Source organism: Lycorma delicatula, chromosome 3 (genome assembly GCF_047948215.1).
Source record: "Lycorma delicatula isolate Av1 chromosome 3, ASM4794821v1, whole genome shotgun sequence".
Taxonomy (NCBI): domain Eukaryota; kingdom Metazoa; phylum Arthropoda; class Insecta; order Hemiptera; family Fulgoridae; genus Lycorma; species Lycorma delicatula.
The window spans coordinates 37,055,242-37,071,658 of NC_134457.1; the positions used below are offsets into that span (position 1 = coordinate 37,055,242).

Here is a 16,417-nt window from a genome sequence, read left to right on the forward strand (position 1 = left end):
AGTAATACATTTTTTAAATATATAACTTAGCGGGTAGTACTGGATGTAAGGCTTATTAGTAAACATAAATATTTGACGACGATTGATTTTCTCTATACTTAACTGCAGAAAAGATAAGTTTCCACCAGAGTATATCATGAATTGAACCAAAACTAATCCTATATAAGATAAAACTGTTTACTTGTTCCCCTTACTCTAACTAAAAAGATTAATAGAAAAGGGATGGTGCCACAAAACGGGCAAGACCCTTGTGGACACCTAATCTTTCATCTTTTACAAATAATATAAATTAAGTTAAGTAATAAATATTAAATTGTATTATAAAACAATGTTAAATTAAGTATGATTAAGTTAAGTAATATTATAATTAGTATTAGGATTACTCCATTAATTATTAATTCTGTAAAAGTGAAAGAAATAAAAGAAAAGAAAAATAATTAAGGAAGAAGGAAGCAGAGTCCAAGCAGCCTCTACTGAAATGTGAGGCATTTTTGGGATATCAAGTAAATTTGATGTTCTTTATATTACGTGTCAAGAATTTTCTTGTCGGTTTAAATTTTGGCATTTAGTATGGAAATGCTATTGTAGCTTCATCACAGAAATTTAAACCAAAACTATAAATGCAGAATATTTTATGTCAATGAAGCTTCTTCATTTATAAATTTAAAAAGATATATTACATTAATAAGCTACATTTGTATATCAGCAGTAGTTGTATAAAACACTAGTGATGGTTAAATTGATTACTTATGTGTAATAATGTAAAAATTATGTGTAAGTTTTGCCGAAATTTAATATTTTATTTGTATTTAATTAATAATTTTTTTATAGGATTTGAATTGTGAGGATATAAACATAACTGGTGATGTTGACTTTAGTTGTTTACAACCAGATTTGATTTTAATGTCTCTAAATAATATGATCAAAACAGCACAGTTATATAGATTATTCTGCGAGTATAAACGAGCTCTTGATATATGGCATCTTTTATATGATATTTGTTACCAAAAATATCCAGATGTTGCTTTAAATGGTAATATTTTTATTTGTTATTTTTCATCTTTACAGTTAAAATTACTGATAAAAATAAATAAGTAATTATTAAATATGTTTATTTGTTTCATATAAATGTTTGTATAGTTTAAAGTACAGAGTCATATAGTATGTAGTCTATAATATTTGCTAATGTATAGTCCACTTTTCTTTAGTATGGGCAGTTATATTTTTTATTTATTAGTAAATATGTCATTTAAAATGCTATACAAATTATAAAAACCATTACCTATCCTGTTAATTTATGCTAGAAGGCCCAAAGATATTTGCATTAATTTTTCATCTTTGTTTCAATATAAAGAAAGAATAAGTTTATTATGTTTACATTTTTTCTTTTTTTATCAGCATGTATGCATATTCTATGATCAGTGTGATTGTAAACATTTAATTTTTGAAACCATGTGAATATGAATAAGTCATTATGTCAAATTTACACTCTATACTCAAGCTTTTATAAATTCTGTATTATTTCACTGCTAAATCTACATATTATTTTTATGAGGGTTGTTCAATAATTAAAGAAACAAATGGAAAAAAAAATTATTTAATGACAATGAAATCAACACTATTTTTCAACAGAATCCGTGGCTTTATTTAACCACATGTCTGATCATTCTGCAAGCTTTCTTATTCCAGTAGTAATGAACTGTTCACCTTGACATCTGAAGTATTCTTGATCTACTCACTGTTGCTGAAGGTGATATAATGTAAAAACTGTTTGAGAGGACCAAGTAAAAAATAATGTGATGGTGATAAATAAATACGAGACTGGGAAAGTAGATGTGGTATTACCTCCCAACTTATGAATAGCTTCCCGTGTCTTTAGAACAGTATAGGAATGGTCATTATGATGCGGAAGAATTAGCCTTTTGAGAGAGTACTGGGATGTTTCCTTATTACAAGTTTCATTTAATTTTCTATTTGCAGTAGTATTCAATGTCAATTGTATGTTATACTTTTATTGCAATAAATTGGTCCTGTATAATCTCAAAACATTATTACTGTTACTTTACCAGATGATGTGTATACTATGAATTTTTCCCTTGCAGGCAAGCTCAGTGTATCCATTCCATACTCTTAACATTTAGATTCTAGCTCAAAATGATGGAGGCAAATTTCATCATAAGTTATTATGCGATCTATAAAAACAAACATTACCTTCAGCTAAAAACCGTTTTTTAAGTGCTGTGCAAAAACCTGGTCTGTTGATGATTGTTCTGGTGATCATCAATTATCTTTGAGTTGATTAGGGAGTTGTTCTTATAGATGCAGTGTTGCTGTTCATCATGGATGCTTCCTGCAGACAAGGGGGTCTAGCCTAAATTTGTTGATATTCTTTCTGCAAGACTTCATGTCGTAGACCGAAGTCTGAATGATGTTCAATTGGAAGACCTGACAGAAAGATTTTCTCTGGCTTTCATTGATACTACTGAGAATTCAATTCCCTGTAGTTCAGATCGAGAGAGAATTGCCCCTTAGTGGACTAGACAGTTTGTGAGCTGCTCAGTGGGAGAGATCCTGAATAGCAAGCAGTTTTTGTAGATGGCTATTGAAGGCAGAGGTCTGAATATGAATTTTCATTTGGTCAGGACATCAAAAAGGGATTCTTGATGTTCTTTTGTTAGCAAGGAAATAAGAATCCTAGAGCATAAGCATAAGAAAAATATTCTTTTGTTGACTCTCTTGACCCAGCAGGGTGTTGTTTCTAATAAAGCTACAATTTTAAATATTCTATTGAATGTTTTATTGCTGGTTGATATTGTGACTAATGAAACTTGTATCAACTGTGAGTTCAAGAGGAATTTGCTGCTTTTCACTCTGATGTTTTATTTCTATAATTATCTGACTGCAAATTACATCAGGTAATTTGCAGTTCTGGTAGGAATAAAGCTCTGGGTTTTGATGTAATCATGGTGTAACTCCTTGTCCATTCTGTCAGGATTTGTGTTGGTAATTTGACTAGAATTTTTAATAGGATGCTCTTTGCTGGCTATTTTCCTGATTGCTGGATAAAAGTGTTCAAAAATTGTTGATTAAAGATGGTGACAAGGATCCACTGTGAGTTCCTCTTATAGGCCTTTAACACTCCTACCAGTTATTGCAAAGGTTTTGTGTGGAAAAGGTGTTTTGTAAAGGTTATTGCATCTTTATATTACTGATAGATTGAATTCTAGAAAGTTGTTGATGGATGATTAGTATGGTTTTCGCCCAGGGGCATAGAAGATGCTGTTCTGAAGGTTATCAACATTATTTCTTCTTGTGAGTCTGAGAATGTCTTAGTTATCTTTTTGGACACATTAGGGGCTTTTAATAATTTTTTATTGACTTCTATGCTGTTTCAGCTACAGAAGTGTGATTGTGTGCAGAATTAGCTGAATGTGTTATATAGTCATTTGAGTAATTAAGATGTTCTTCGAAACAACATCTCAGAAATAGGAAAAACGCTATCTAAAGGTTAGGTAGTGTTTTAGGTACCCTGCTCTGGGTTGTTGAATTCAATTCTTTGATGTGGTTGAGATTACCTAGTGGATGCCATGTCATTGCATATGCAGATAATGGGCTTTCGTTAGAAAAAGAAATTCAAGGAAATTAGGTTGAATTCAGGGCTTACAAGATAGTCCAGTTGTGAAGTTTGCAACGTAAGATGGTTTTTAGCCCAGAAAACATGATGATGTTGCTCAAGGACAGATTTACTGTTAAATGCCGACCTTGTGTATCAATGGCAGTTCATCGAATTAGGTATGTCCTGCTGCAGAAGTATCTAGGTGTTATCCTTGATGAAAAGGAGCACTTTCAATATGCTACCAAAAAGGTCTGTTCTGCTTTCTTCAATGTTTGGACAGCAGTTCACCCTGATGGCGGGCTTAATTTCAGAACCATGCATATGCATGTTCTGTATAAGGGTGTATGTGAAGCTGAAGTGCTATATGCTGTTGTACCTGTTTGGCTCATTGAATGAGGCCCATTGATATCCTTACGACTTAGTGCCATTTATGTTATGATGCTAAGAAGGTAGGCCAATATCTCTGGGTGGATTAAAGAAATAGATGACCAAGGTTTCCATTTATGGCCTGAATCATCCAATGGCTGTTATGCATATATCGTATTTTTCCTGATGTGAGAAGTATGAAGGTAATCAGGTGGATGTCCCCCAATCAGCATATTACACAGTTTCTTTCTGGACATGGTGCTTTTTTAGTTAGATTGGCCAAATTTGGTTTGATTAATTCAGGCTTGGGTCTGGAGTGTAGGGCCATTGATGATGTGCACCACATCTTATTTGCCTGCCCAGGTATGGAGCTGAATATATTGAAAAGTAGCTAGAGAGCTTGTGAGGATCGATTCTAGTTTTGATCTGAAAGTTAATTGGAAAACTGAAAGGGAATGAAACATAGTTGTTGGCTTCTTCAGATTCTTAGCACTGCAAAGGATAGCTGGGGGCTTCTGATGCTGTTGTAGGTATATAGATAATGCAGCAATCCATGTGGCTGCGGGACTGCCTGGGTCCTGCTTGCTTCACCATGATAGATATTTTGGCTTTGAGCCTCGGTTAGCTGAGATATTTGCTGTTAAGATGAGAATGGGTGTGTGGAGAACTCTGTGATAGAGCTGCAGTGTGGGAGGGTGTAGGCATTGACCTTATTCTTGAAAGTGGACCAGAGCAGAGAGAGATGGAAATGTTTTCATTAGAGGCTTATTAAATTTGTGAACCTGTTTCATGATTTTTAAATAAATCAAGAGGCTGACTTTGAGTAAATTGAATTTTAGGACAAAATTGTTGTTGCAATCAGCACTTGTTTTGTTGATATGAAGATAGTATTTTTGGTGTTTAAAGACACAGTCAAGTAATGATCTGAGTGCATAACCTAATTGAAGTTAGGTATAGGAAGAGTTTTTGTGTGAAACTTTCGGTGTTAGAGGAAGGCACTGGGATTGCACTTCTGCAGGATTAGTTAATTAGATTTATGAGGGTTGTAAGTTATGGTAGATGGTCATGGTTGAAAGAAGCCATATGAAGACGATACTAAGTTGTGTAAATACACTGATGGAAATGTCTGCCAAAGCATTTGCGTTGGTAGCATCCTGACAGAGGCCAAACTGATTGTGTTGTGTATCAAGTTTAGAGGATTTAAAAGACATCAGGGCTAGGAACAGAGGGAGTAGTGCAGCGACCGGGATCATCACAAGGTGGGTGTCTTCCCCTAGATGGGTCAGGATGTCTTAGTTCTACTTCATTCAGGTAAATTATTGCTAATTAGGTCACACTTGTTGCAAGATGTTGGTTTTTTTTTATCATTATCTGAACTATTATATACTCTCTTTTTCTGTTAAGCCTCCAGAACCACTGTAAGGTATTACTTCAGAGGATGAATGAGGATGATATGTATGAATGTAAAAGAGTTATAGTCTTGCACAGTCTCAGGTCAACTATTCTTGAGATGTATGGTTAATTGAAACTCAACCACCAAAGAACAATGGTATCCACGATCTAGTATTCAAATCCGTATAAAAGTAACCGCCTTTACTCAGATTTGAACCTTAGAGCTCAACTTTGAAATCAGCTGATTTGCGATTTGGAGTTCACCACTAGACCAACCAGGTGGGTTAATTATTATATACTAGTGATGGTTCTAATGAATCACTTTTGATTTTGACAATTTCATGTTCAGTTGGTGATAACATGAAATCCTTTTGAACATTATGTGAAGCTGAAGAGGAATCTTTTTGGTTTTGCGACTAAAAATTCGAATATATTTGTTGGTTCTTCGGAAGATTTTTTTTAATCATTTTTTTGTGCAGTTTTATTTTTTCTACTGCACTGGGATATTGCCTTTTCATTGCAGTATCTACAATCAAAACAGAAATTAAATCAATGAGTAAACTTACTTTTTGGAAGATACTGGAAATTTTATAAGTTTTAACTATTATGCGATTGTTGCGAACAGCGCGGTATAACACTTTGAGTGATCAGTTCTGTAATATTTTTTTGAAGTTTCTATCCACTCTCTAAAGGAAACTGTTGCCAAGTTGGGAGTGTAGGTGGGGTATTATTAGTTATACTATGCTATTAGTAAACATAATTTTGATTGAATGTCTATCTCTAAAGTCAGTAAAACATATAAAAATTAATTTGCATTTAAATTAAATATTTTATTTTATAAATAATAAGCTTAATAGGCTTTTAAAATACCCACCCAGAGAGGTTCTTGAAGTGTGGCCCTCCTGAGTCTTGGACTCCTAGACACATGAATTATGGGTAATCCGCCTCTGCCTGTAGTGCGGTGTTATTTGGTATGAAAGAGATTGCCTATGAACTGATGTGAGGACCACGTATCCTGTCTGATAGCTGTACAAAAACCTTCCTGAAATTCCTGAAGTGAAGCTTGTCATACTAATCTCTTTTAAAATAAAATGAAAGATTATGTCACAATTCCCTTTTTAATATTGTTATCAGTAAATAGAAGCTTTCTATTTTAAATTATCTTTTAGTTTGTTGTCTACATTTGTAATAATTTTTTTATGATTTTTTTCTTTTTTTAAGCGTTTACAAATATCCTAAGTATTAATGGTTTCAGTGGTACTGATATTCAGTTATTCAATAAAGTAAAAAAGATAAATAATGAAGCAATTTTATCATTTTTGCAAAAGGAAAGTGAATCTCTTGATTTATCTTCAGCACCTGAAGTTGTAAAAATGTTTTTTTTGCAGTTGGCCATGCATTATTTACATCAGTTAAAAGTAAGTTAAATTTAAAAAAAATAAATGTATTAATATTTATCTTTATGTAATGTTATAATTTTGAGAATATTTATTAATTTGTTTTTAATGGCTAGTTTTTAGCAAGGATTATTTTATTGTAATTGTGTTTAAACAGTGGTTCTTTATCTGCAGATGATCAGTTTGTAGATATTAGAAACTATGAATAAACACAAAATCTTTACTTACAGTTACAGTTGCTTTTTGTTTATGTATTCTTGTTATACAGTTTATTTGATAGACTGTATACTTTAACATGTTCTTGACTACATCCAAGCAAGACAAAGTTAATTCTTTACTTTCCTATTCCCACAATAATGCAATCTCAAGTACTTTTAATTCATTGTCAGTGGAGAAAAGAAAAAGCTGTGTACTTCTGTTATTATAATTCAACAGTGAGAATATCTACTTTTTACTATAGTTCAGGTCACATTTGTGGTTTTTATGTATGCATCTTTTCTATAAATTGTTTTACTTTGTTAAAGGAAATTGATGCTTCTTGATCAAGTGAGTGAGTGTTCATTATTTTTTAATATTATTTAGGATATAAATTTCATTCTTTATGTGTGTGTATTGGATGCATTTCATTCATGTTTTTAAATGTCAGACTTTCATTGTAATGAAATAAATATGGTGCCAGCTGAAACAATTTGCTGGTGATATAAACTAGAAAGATGTGTAATGACACAAATGGGTGATGGAGCCAGTGATTTTAATTAATTTACTGTTTATTAATTCAATTTGAATTGAAATGGGCATCAAATTTTAATGTAAACATAATTTATTAATGATCAACTTTCAATAAATTTTCGAAAGATTTACATATATTACCATATATCACAAATATGTAATGATTTTTAAATTTGCTTCATATGTATATTTTTTATTTAGGTTATGAAAGTATTCAAATTTCATTAGCAATAATCAGTAATCATAACTCATCTTGAAATCCAAACCATTGCTGAGCTTTTATCAATTTTCAAAGATCTTTCAAAATTGAATGACAGTTTCAACTCCCTTTTAATGTCAACCCTTGAAAGAGCAACATAAGTTTGGCCACCTTGTACCCGATTATCTTTGATATTCACAATCACTTTATTTAGAGTTATTCCTTGAAATCTATGAATACTAACTGCATATGCCAGCATTAATGGGAATTGTTTTCAAGACCAATAAATTTCATTTTTTTAAAGATGTCATTATTGGTTCAACAGTTATAGAGATATCAAAGCAAGCTCATCTGTGTATTTTTCAAAAAATACAAGTATGCAAAGTGGTATGTGATCATTGTAATTTATGCCTTCAATAGTAGTATCGTAAATTATATAAATTATTGTTCCTAATGATCAATTTTCAAGTTCTTTTGTGATTCAAAGATTTTGTTTGCTTGCTTACATCATTCACATAGCCTACACTTGTTTGTTAAATTTAGCAATTGAAGCTAAAATTTTAACCAACTTCCTCTATACTACTTTTGCTAAGTATTTTTCTAAAGATAAGCTCAGAATTGAACATTGAAAAAATTGTTTTTTAAGTGGAATAATTAAAAAAAAAAAATGTTAATGCAGGTATTTCTAAATCCAGCATAGTTTGATCAACCCATCATGAGTAGCTGTGTAGTTTCATATTGTTTTGATAATGTTGTTCTTGTCAGTTGAAGACCGTGCATTAAAACAAATTTCTACATCTCTTATTATTATTTTGATTTCTGAATAAACAATAAATTAAAAATCCACCACATTTTTTCAGGGTATCAAATATATTTTATTACAAAGTTTTATTTTTCATTTTATAAAAAAAATCTTACATTCTGTAACCAATTGCTAACAAAATTTTTTTTGTGAATTAAATGGAGATTACAGTAGAATGAAACTAAAACAGTCCATTTATTAAGTGAAATGTATATTTTAACTATTTGTGGCATTTTTTATTTAATATTTTTGGACCATAGTAACCTTGAATAACTGAAACCATAGGTACTAAGACTATACAAGAAATTTTTTTTCAGATATGAATAACCATATTACAGGAACATTCCAACATTTTTCTGTATTCTGTAATACACTTCTTTCATGTATTCTTGGGAAAGAACAATATTACAGGAGCACTTGAGGATGATATGGATATGTAATGATGTTTGAGCTTTTTTGTTGGAAACTAATTTTAATTTTATATGAGACGTCAGTGTACATATTAATTATATTGATTTTGAATTTACTATGTAAAAACATGAATTGCACGGTATTCTGGTTAGCATAGTGATGATTATCTCTTCAAAGGTACAAGGTTGATAAAAAAATACACAGAATTTTAGTTTTTCACAAAAAAAATTTATTTATTCATCAATATTGATTTTGTCAACTTCAAAATACTCCCCTTCAGATGTAATACATTTGTGCCAGTGCTTTTTCCAATCTTCAAAGCAATTCTGGAATGCAATTTTCAGTATGACATTTAGCTCCTTCAGTGATTTTGTTTTTATCTCTTCTTTGTTGGCAAAATTTCAATCTTTCCTGGTTCTTTTCAGCTTGGTTAACGCGAAGAAGTCAAAGTAGGCAATGTCCAGCGAATATGGAGGTCGAGGTATTATAACAGTGTTGTTTTTGGCCAAACATTCATGAACAAGCAGTAAATTGTGAGCAGATGCAATTGCCATGAATTGTTTCACCACAAATCTGGGTGTTTTCTTTGGATTGCTTCATGTAAATGGTGTAGAACTTCCAGGTAGTACTCCTTTTTGACTGTACGATCTGGTGGCAAGAACTCATGATATACCAAGCTATTGAAATTGAAGTACACAGTGATCAGAACTTTCACATTCGATTAAACTTGACGAGATTTTTTTGTTCTTGACTCTTCAGAAAGCTTCCAATGGGACTATTGGGCCTTAGTTCCAACATCATAGCCATACACCCTTATTTCATCATCAGTTACGTCCCATTTGAGCAGTTCTGTATCATATTTCACTTCATTCAGCGACTACTGAGCAATGTTCATTTTACACTGCTTTAGGTTGAAATTCAACAATTTTGGAACAAATTTTGCTGCTGCACATTTCTTGTCCAAACACATTTCATTCGAAAAAATTGCTTGGCTTGAGCCAAATGACATGCCAACATCATCAGCAATCTCTCCGTTAGTGATTTGGTGATTGCCCATGATCATTTCCTTCACTTTTTCAATGTTGTCATTGCTTGTTGATGTACTGGTTGTTCAGTGCGCTTGTCATCTTCATTGTTTTCACATCCCTCTTGAAAATGTTTGTGCCACTTGTAAATGCTTGTTTTATTCATAATGTTGTTTTTGGTGTTAAGAATCACCAAAAACAACATTCAGCATTTCCAATGTAGGACTGCACTTTATTCTTAAAATGAAATTTAATGTAAATTCTATGTTCCATTTTTCTGATCGCTGACCATACCAAAACACTTGTACCTTTTCAAGAATAAACTAAGCATCGATTGTGGCTACCAATGTACATTAGGAACAAGTGTACCAACACAACAAACAAAATTATGACAATTGGACTTATACAGCCTGGAAAATTTAAAAATTCTTTTGTGCCCTTTCTAGTGCTGAAAATATTTGTGTTGTGAGTGTTTTTTCTTGTGAGTGGGAAGCAAGTGTTTTTGTTCTTGATTTTCTTGTGGTGTAAGGCCAATATCCTTCAGATTCTCTCTTATTTTTCTGCTCCATCTGCATCCTGTCTTGGTGTTTTTGGAGTTGAGATTTTTTTAGTTTACTAGTCATTTCAGAAATCTTAAATCTTGTATCCTCATGATATGTCCAAAGAATCCTAGTTTCCTCTTACACATGGTATCATTGATGGGTTCTAATTCTTTGTATACAACTTTATTGGGCACAGTTCACCACTGCCCATCTTTCTGGTACTTTTTATTGATGCAGGTTCTTCCAATTCTTATTTTGATTTTCTGAAATCTGTCTGTCTTTGATTATTTGTTCAGGTTGAAGAGTGTTTCTGCTGCATCAGTGGATTCTGATTTTGTAACTGTGTTGGTGTTATATATCTGTGTTTACAGATAGACAGTTTTTATTATAAGTACACCAGGTTAATTTTTGAGCCTTAGCTAGTTTGTTTCTTCTTATTTGGTTCAAGGTTTTTTCGTTTAGATTGTTTGTTATTATTTCTCCAAGATATTTAAATTGGATTATTATTTTGATTTTATTACTGTATATGTTTAGCTTCGTTGATGTTTACTTGCAGTGCCAATTTGTCAGTGAAATCAAGACAGTTTGTTTTGATCTTCTGGCCTATTTTTACTTTGGGGGGAATTTTTTGAGTCATTCCCTCATTACCATTTCTAGAATACAGTTGAATAATAGTGGTGAGAGCCTTTTACCTTTGACTTAGTGTTTATGAGGATCACTTTTATCATGTTTATTAATTAGGTATGTAGTCAAAGGTGTCGTGGAATTTTTAGTAGGGATTCCCTGTGGATGCAGTCATAAGCTTTCTTGAAATTTACAAATATTATCACCATGTAAAATATGTTTTATTACATACTTAACAAATCAAATCATTTTCATAGATTATTTTAAATTTTGAAATTAACTATTTTCTGTACTGCTTCGAATAAATAATAAGCTGATCTAAAGCGTATGTCATTTAATGTTAAGATAATGTTATCTGTAATTGTGTTACTGTTACTAAGTTGTTAGATAAAATATTGTATGATTTTTAATAATGTTGGAGTTGTTTTACAACAATAACTACTACTTCCTGCAGCATCTTTCTTCTCATTTTATATCTTTGCAGTTTTATTTGATGATATATCTAAAAAGTAGGATTTATAAAAAATCAGATTTTACTATCATTTTTCTCATCAAATGTAGCATGAAAATTACCTACCATTTACTGTCTTTGTATTCAGAAAACTTACTTTGATTCAAGATTGCAAAAAAAAAAATGTTTAACTGTGTACTTGGATGCATCTACTTCTACTTCTGTATTGTCTAGTCATACTCAGTTTTCTAATATAACCAGTTTGCTGACTCTTCAAACACTGTTACTGTTGCATAATAGTATGCTGAAGCCACTGAAATGAGGGTTACATTCAGTAAAGACATCTTCAAACTCTTAGAGAAGTAACTCTAAATTGTACTCTTGTGTCTGATTTCTTTACTTTTTCACAATCATTAAAAGATTAGGATAGGTAGTGTAAAGCAACAAATTAATGTACGCGTTTCTGTTGAGAAAATATGTGAAATATATATGTATATATATATTTTTTTTCTCGTCAGTCACTTGACTGGTTTGATGCAGTTCGCCAAGATTCCCTATCTAGTGCTAGTCGTTTCATTTCGGTATACCCCCTACATCCTACATCCCTAACAATTTGTTTTACATATTCCAAATGTTGCCTGCCTGCGCAATTTTTCCCTTCGACCCTGACCCTGTAATATTAAAGTGACTATTTCAGGATGCCTTAATATGTGGCCTATGAGTTTGAATCTTCTTTTAACTATATTTTTCCAAATGCTACTTTCGTCATCGATTTGCTGCATCACCTCTTCATTTGCCACTTTATCCACCCATCTGATTTTTAACATTCTCCTATAGCATCACATTTCAAAAGCTTCTAATCTTTTCTTTTCAGGTACTGTGATCATCCAAGTTTCACTTCCATATAAAGCGACACTCCAAACATATGTTTTCAAAAATCTTTTCCTGTCATTTAAATTAATTTTTGATGTAAACAAATTATATTTCTGACTGAAGGCTTATTTCGCCTGTGCTACTCGGCATTTATATCACTCCTGCTTTGTCTATCTTTAGTAATTCTACTTCCCAAATAACAAAATTCTTCTACCTCCATAATCTTTTCTCTTCCTACTTTCACATTCAGTGGTCCATCTTCATTATTTCTACTACATTTCATTACTTTCATTTTCAGGCGGTAGTTCTTGCGTAGGACTTCATCCATGCTGTTCATCATTGTTTCTTCTAAATCCTTTTTACTCTCAGCTAGAATTATTATATCATCAGCAAATTGTAGCATCTTTATCTTTTCACCTTGTACTGTTACTCTGGATCTAAATTGTTCTTTATCATCATTAACTGCTAGTTCTATGTAAAGATTAAAAAGTAACAAGGATAGGGAACATCCTTGTCAGACTCCCTTTTTTAATACAGCTTCTTTGTTATGTTCTTCAATTATTACTGTTGCTGTTTGGTTCCTGTAAATGTTAACAATCGTTCTTCTATCTTTGTATTTGAACCCTAATTTTTTTAAATGCTGAACATTTTATTCCAGTCTACGTTATCGAATGCCTTCTCTAGGTTTATAAATGCCAAGTATGTTGGTTTGTTTTTTTTAATCTTCCTTCTACTATTAATCTGAGCCCTAAAATTGCTTCCCTTGTCTCTATACTTTTTCTGAAACCAAATTGGTCTTCTCCTAACACTTCTTACACTCTCCTCTCAATTCTTCTGTACAGAATTCTAGTTAAGATTTTTGATTCATGGCTAAAGCTAATTGTTCTGTATTCTTCACATTTATCTGCTCCTGCTTTCTTTGGTATCATGATTATAACACTCTTTTTGAAGTCTGATGGAACTTCCCCTTTTTCATAAATATTACACACCAGTTTGTATAATTATCAATCGCTTCCTCACCTGCACTGCGCAGCAATTCTACAGGTATTCCAGGAGCCTTTCTGTCATTCAAATCTTTTAATGCTCTCTTAAATTCAGATCTCAGTATTATTTGTCCCCTTTCATCCCCTTCGACTTTTTCTTCTTCCTCTACAACATCATTTTCTAATTCATTTCCTCCGTATAACTCTTCAATATATTCCACCCATCTATCGACTGTCTTTCGTATTATAAATCTGTGTACCATCTTTGTTTAACATATTATTAGATTTTAATTTATGTACCCCAAAATTTTCCTTAACTTTCCTGTATGCTCCAACTATTCTACCAATGTTCATTTCGCTTTCCACTTCTGAACACTTTTCTTTAATCCACTCTTCTTTCGCTAGTTTGCACTTCCTGTTTATAGTATTTCTTAATTGTCTATAGTTCCTTTTACTTTCTTCATCATTAGCATTCTTATATTTTCTACGTTCATCCATCAGCTGCAATATATCGTCTGAAATCCAAGGTTTTCTACCAGTTCTCTTTGTTCTGCCTACGTTCGCTTCTGCTGATTTAAGAATTACCTTTTTAACTTTCTCCCATTTTTCTTCTAAATTTCTACTTTATCTTTTTTACTCAGACCTTTTGCGATGTCCTCCTCTTCCTCAAGCTTCTCTAAATTCTACTGATTCATCTGACACCTTTTATTCAGATTTTTAAACCCCAATTTACATTTCATTATCACTAAATTATGGGCGCTATCAATATCTGCTCCAGGGTAAGTTTTGTAGTCGACGAGTTGATTTCTAAATCTTTGCTTAACCATGATATAATCTATCTGATACCTTGCAGTATCGCCTGGCTTTTTTGTGTATATTCTTCTGTTATGATTTTTAAACTGGGTATTGACAATTACTAAGTTATACTTCGTGCAAAACTCTATAAGTCGGTCCCTTCTTTCATTCCTTTTGCCCAGCCTGTATTCACCCACTATATTTCCTTCCTTTCCTTTTCCAATGCTTGCATTCCAATCTCCAACTATTATTAAATTTTCATCTCCTTTAATGTGTTTAATTGCTTTGTCAATTTCTTCATGTACACACTATTTCATCATCATCATGGGGACTTGTATGCATATAGACTTTAACAATCGTTGTCGGTTTAGGTTTCGATTTTATCCTTATTACAATGATTCTATCGCTATGCATTTTGAAATACTCTACTCTTTTCTTTATCTTCTTGTTCATTACGAAACCTACTCCTGCCTGCCCTTTATTTGAAGCTGAGTTAATTATTCTAAAATCACCTGACCAAAAGTCGTTTTCCCACCGAACCTCGCTAATTCCTACTACATCTACATATATCCTATCCATTTCCCTCTTTAAATTTTCTAACCTACCAACCTTTTTTAGACTTCTAACATTCCATGATCCGACTCGTAGAATGTTATTTTTTAATTTTCTGATGTCCTCTTCCTTAGTAATCCCTACCTGGAGATCCAAACAGGGGACTAGTTTACCTCCGGAATATTTTACCATCATTGTTATATGAAAATACAGAGAGCTACATTTTCTTGGAAAAAAAGTGGCTGTAGTTTTCCATTGATTTTAGCTGCGCAGTACTCAGACAACTTAGTGATGTTGATGTGCCTGTTTAAATCGTCCTGACCTATGCCCTTAACAACTACTGAAAGAGCTGCTGCCTTCTTTCAGGAATCATTCCTTAGTCTGGCTCTCAACAGATACCTTTCTGATATGGCTGAACCTTCGGTCCAGCTACTCTGTATCACTGAGGACTCAAGTTCCTGTACCAACGGCAAGGTCTCATGATTCATAGAGGGAGATATATATATGTGAGGGAGATATCTCATGATTCATAGAGGGAGATATATTGCATCTAATTTAGCACACAAGTGTAAGGTCAACATGGTATTTTGTGTTACATCAGAAAAGTAATTATTCATTTTAATAACATGGTAGGATGACTACCATATCAATTATAATTTGTTACAGCTGCTTAATAAAGTTTAGAGACATATTGCAGCAGACGTCCGTCTTTTAGCATAAGTTGAGTAAGGTTTTTTTTCGGTTCCTTCATATACCCTAGGAATTCATCAAAACTCTTTCTCTTAGGAAAAAAAAATTGGTTCTTTGGGAAGATCATGCAGTTAATTTAACTGTGAATTGGCTGACGTGAACATGATTTGCTAAACACATGCTGTTTACTAGTATTGTGTACAATTCCCTCATTTTGTTGAATTTAAACACTATGAATTGATCCTGAGCCTTTTGAATTCATTAATCACAATTATTTGCTGCATTGTTTATTCTGCTGTTTTTTTTACAGAGTATACTTCTTCAGTTTTTCCTTTCTAGTTTATAAAGAAAAACAGTTTATCTGAATTGATTGATATAATGTCCTACACGGTTAACTTAGGAAAATTCAATGGTTTTGTGTTGTGAGAATTGTTAGCATAATTTATTATTGTTAATGAAAACAATACCAGGATCTTATGCTACCATATTAATTGTGATGTTTAAAAAATTAACTCTCATTTGTTAATTTGAAATCTGTAGAGAGGTATTTTGGTTTGATTCCTACAATTGTAGGTCTTTCAAGAAAGTGCTTATGCTATGGCTTGTTTATGAACCAACCAGTGAGAATGTACTCTAATCATTATTTACTTCAGCTGAATTTTTTTATATTTTCATTGATTGAGGAATTGTCATATTTAATATCTAGAACACTGCCAAATAACTAATTTGAAAATGTCTTCATTGTAGGACCTGTACCACATTGAAACTGTCTTGCCACATTGAAATAAAGATTAATTTTCTTTCATTGACAACTAGCCAGTTTTCTGGGTCAAATCAAAAATTCAATAGAATGAGCAACTGCTTAGAACACCATCATAAAGTACGATGGTAAACTAATATTATTTATTACTGATCATTAATGTAAAACTATTTTTCACATTCTACATTAATAGGCAAATTCCAGTTATAC

At 32.3% G+C, this 16,417-nt stretch overlaps 1 protein-coding gene across 1 annotated transcript in view; it reads left to right on the plus strand.

The window, feature by feature from the left end:
* LOC142321110 (uncharacterized) overlaps positions 1–16,417 on the plus strand; it is a 103,827-nt gene that overhangs the window by 65,023 nt on the left and 22,387 nt on the right. The window contains exons 12-13 of the mRNA XM_075359103.1: positions 832–1,033; positions 6,596–6,792. Coding sequence (XP_075215218.1) covers positions 832–1,033; positions 6,596–6,792 — 399 coding nt within the window. The remainder of the gene's footprint in view (positions 1–831; positions 1,034–6,595; positions 6,793–16,417) is intronic.